Here is a 3984-nt window from a genome sequence, read left to right as displayed (position 1 = left end):
TTTTCCATTATTTTCCTTCATTTTCCTCTTCACATGCAACTTGTCACCTTTTACCTCCCTTTTCTCCTAATTTCCATTATTTTCGTAAATAAATGTGCGAAAAATGCCATTTTGCCTTTCCAAAGCCTTAGTCATTTCCTTTGCCAGTTTCCTTAGTCGTAAACAACCAAATGAACACCCCCTAGGATGTCTTGCCCAACATTCAACTTGGAATAAGTGTCCCATCATCCATGGTTATGGTTTTTTTTTAACCTTTATTACATGGAATTTTCACCAAAGTTGTTATAATATCTTCCTTCCTCTCTCCCCCTTTCTCTCCCACGTCCCTTTGTCTATGTAGCACCCTCATCCCACATCTACCCAAGTAACCGGCCAACCAGGGTAAATATGTGACAAGAGGCCATTATAATGGGATTCAACCTCATAGGTGACCTTAAGGAAGTGGAATCGAAGGAAACACACCACATAGACCTTCCACATCAACAACAGAACTCCTAGGAGCCATCCCAACCACTCAGGTAACCAGCCCCTGAGACCAACTGAAGTTTTAATGCATCAAACCCCTGGACGCTCCCTTGATATGGACAAGGGTGCATCTGGGAGGCTCTAGATGCTCACACAGCAAGGCATGCGTGCATTTGGGACTTTTCTCCTCAAACATGTGTCTACAACTCCGAGATTTGTGCCACTTTTTCAGGCCCAAAGCCTAGGTCACTGCCCATAACTCAATGGCAGGTTCATAAATGAATTTACACAACTTAACAATGATACATTTGAAAAAAAATTAACAAGGTCTAGAATAGACCCTTACTAGCCATGAGAAACACTTCATCAAACATGTCACAAATATGTAATCTACAGGTTTAAACAAGATATCTTCGCATAGGGGTATCATACTTATTTGAGAATCGCTAAGAAGCATTGTTTCCTTATATCATTAACTGCATTATCATCTATTAGGTCATAGATACATTGCTCATTCATTTAAAAATCAAAACATGAGGAGAGCCATACATCATCACTGTCATAATACATGCTTATAACTAGCATAATAACAACAGAAATATCAAGAATACATCAACCATAGAATCCACATATAAACTAGTACATTTACACATAATATACCCAGAGGTTTTTTTTTAGGCGGCTCTGGCGATCTGAAACTCCCGCGCGCGCCTGCCTTCGCCCTCCAGGTCCTGCCTGGCTGGGCTCTGCTCCTCACCTCCTCCTGTGTTTCGTTCCTCCCACGGGCACCTGCCTTCGGGGCCCCCCTCCTCCCCTCCGCTTTGCTTCCTCTTTGACCTAGCGGGCCTGCAATGGCAGGGCCCGCCCCTCCTCCCCCAGTCTCTGAGAACCAAGAAGAAATCTTCGCCTCTCTTTTCTCTGAACCTTCAGATGATAGACCTCGTCCCTCAGTAACAAAGTTTATAAAAAAACTGGATGAAATCCCTGAGGTCAATCTTCCTCCTGCCTTGCCAAGGAAATCTGCAATAGCACTGGCAGAAAGAGGCCTTGTAGGCCAGTTCACCGGGCTCTGGCCCTCCCCAAGATCAGTCCAAAAATGGGTCGAGCGCAACTGGAGTGCAATGATTCAAGGAAAGATCACCATCAGATTCTGCGGACGTGGATATTACACATTCCTCTTTGAATCGAAAGAAGACAAGAACCTCATCTTCCGCAATGGACCTTATTTCATGGATACAAGAGGCCTTTATCTGAACAGATGGACCCCAGACTTCAACCCGGAAATGGATATGCCAAACGCGGTCCCAGTTTGGGTCTGTCTCCCTCACCTGCCGCTTCACTGCTGGGGGGACAAATCAGTCAAAGCAATAGGAAATGCAGTCGGAAAATACATCGACAGATCTGAACCAAGGGAGAACATGCATGCATGCGCAAGGATCTGCGTGGAAGTAGACCTAGGGAAAGGACTGCCAGAAGCTATAAAGATAAAGGTGGACCAATGGATGCACATTCAGCAGCTGGACTACGAGCAGCTCCCCTTCAAATGCAAGGTATGTCACGAGTATGGCCATTTTGCAAATAGATGCACTAAGTTAAAAGCTAATGAAGTAGAGAATATCGAGGAAAATGCAGAGGGCTCATGGGAACATGTCAAAAGGAAAAAGCCTTCTTCCACTCAGGGAAACACTCACAAACCCCCCCCGGAATCTAGCCTTCCCCCCCGCCCCCCCCCATCAAACTCAGCTTTCCCCTCTTCCTCCAATCCTTTCGAATCTTTGTCTGCCGAAGAACCTTCTTCTCCCCCTCCCTCCCCTCGGGCAGCTTCTCCCCGCTCGAACCCTCCCCCTTCCCCCCCTCCCACCATCGAAAGAATTCTCACCAGAAACAAAGCAAAAGAAGCCAATCAGCCCACCGACCCCCCGAGGAAAGTGGGCCGAAAGACAAACAAGGAACTCAGAGATGAAACAGCTGCAAAGGAAATGGCAACGGGAACACAGCAACCTATGGACTCATACCTAGGCAAGCTAAAAGGGAGTGGAGAAAAGGTAAAGGAGAAGTCTGGATCCCACCCAACAAATGGTAAATAATGATCTTGGTCTCTTGGAATTGCAGGGGGATGGGCTCTTCCTTAAAGTGGAAAGCAATAAAGGATTTGTTAAATCAGGAACACCCAGATCTTCTCCTTATCCAGGAGACCAAAATCACTGAACAGGACTTTCAACATCAAATACAGCACTTCAAAAATTTCACAGGTCTATCTATAGGCTCAGACGGAGCATCAGGAGGGATAGGAACAATATGGAACAAGAATAACTGGGAAATTATCAACTCACACCTCTGCACTTGGTGGATAAGAACAGATATGAAAAACAAAGGCACCCAGGAAGTTTTCCACATCTACAACATATATGCCCCAAATCATTACAGGGATAAAGTCAGCTGCTGGAATACCATAGATGCAGATCTCCTTTCTATCCAAAACAGTAGAATAATCATCGGGGGCGACATGAATGTCATAAGAAATGTGCAAGAAAAATTTGGGGGAAATTTTCATGCAGACACCTCTCGGGATAAGCTAGAATCCATCATTCAGTCATACAATCTGCTCGACACTCCTTTGTCAAACGGCAAATATACATGGAACAATAAAAGATCAGGCTCTCATAATATTAAGGAGAGACTGGACAGGTTTTTAATTCAGGAAGGAATAGCAGAGAACTATCAGTCCATTAAGAGTTACTTAATCCACGCCTCAGCATCGGACCATAAGCCAGTGATCCTCAACTTGGTCAAAGACCGCAATCTGGGGCCACTCCCCTTCAAATACAATAAAATTTGGGACCTTCAAGAAGATTTTCGTGCCCTCATACAAAATCAGTGGGAAAAGGAAGTAATCGGATCGCCTCATTTTGTCTGGGAAACAAAACTAAAACACCTCCGTGTTGTCATTAAGCAATGGGCAAAGGAAGCGGCGATCGCTGAAAGGAAAAAAAAACAGACTTGATCACAAAGATGGAGCGGTGGCATAAAGACAAAGAGTCCATCCAATATTCAGAAGAAGATTTAGAGCTGGAAAAAAATCTTTACAGGGAACTCTATCGACAAAATCGAGTAGAGGAGGAGGAACAAAGATTGAAATCTCGTTGCCTATGGCTGAAAGTCGGTGACAAGAATACCTCATTTTTCCACAATAACATTAAACTCAGGAGAGCTGGCAATCAAATCGACAAAATTGAGGTCGATGGGAAAGAGGTGAAGGACCAAGAAGAAATCAAAGATGCAGCCTACAATCACTTCAAGGCCCTCCTCTCTGCAGCACCTCAGCAAATGGATAGCGCAGACTTTCTCAGTAAAATAGAGTGTAAATTATCAGAGGAACATAACCAAGAGCTGGACCAAGACATCACTGAAGAGGAAATTCGCGCAGCAACATTCAGCATGCAGCAAGATAAGGCTCCGGGTCCGGACGGATACACGGTTGCCTTCTATAGACAACACTGGGAAACAATCAAAAAAGAT

At 44.7% G+C, this 3984-nt stretch overlaps 1 protein-coding gene across 1 annotated transcript; it reads left to right on the top strand.

Moving 5' to 3' along the window:
• The first annotated feature begins 2971 nt into the window (after positions 1–2971).
• LOC149250465 (uncharacterized) lies at positions 2972–3469 on the top strand. Its single transcript, XM_089453659.1, has one exon. It carries the CDS (start codon positions 2972–2974, stop codon positions 3467–3469), a length of 498 nt encoding a protein of 165 aa, XP_089309785.1.
• Positions 3470–3984: the final 515 nt, after the last annotated feature.

This window comes from Pinus tabuliformis, chromosome 7 (assembly GCF_031772625.1).
Source record: "Pinus tabuliformis cultivar Carrire ecotype Pingquan chromosome 7, CPIR1, whole genome shotgun sequence".
NCBI classification, from domain to species: domain Eukaryota; kingdom Viridiplantae; phylum Streptophyta; class Pinopsida; order Pinales; family Pinaceae; genus Pinus; species Pinus tabuliformis.
The sequence above is the reverse complement of the archived record's forward strand: the minus strand, read 5'-3'. Positions and strand labels throughout refer to the sequence as shown.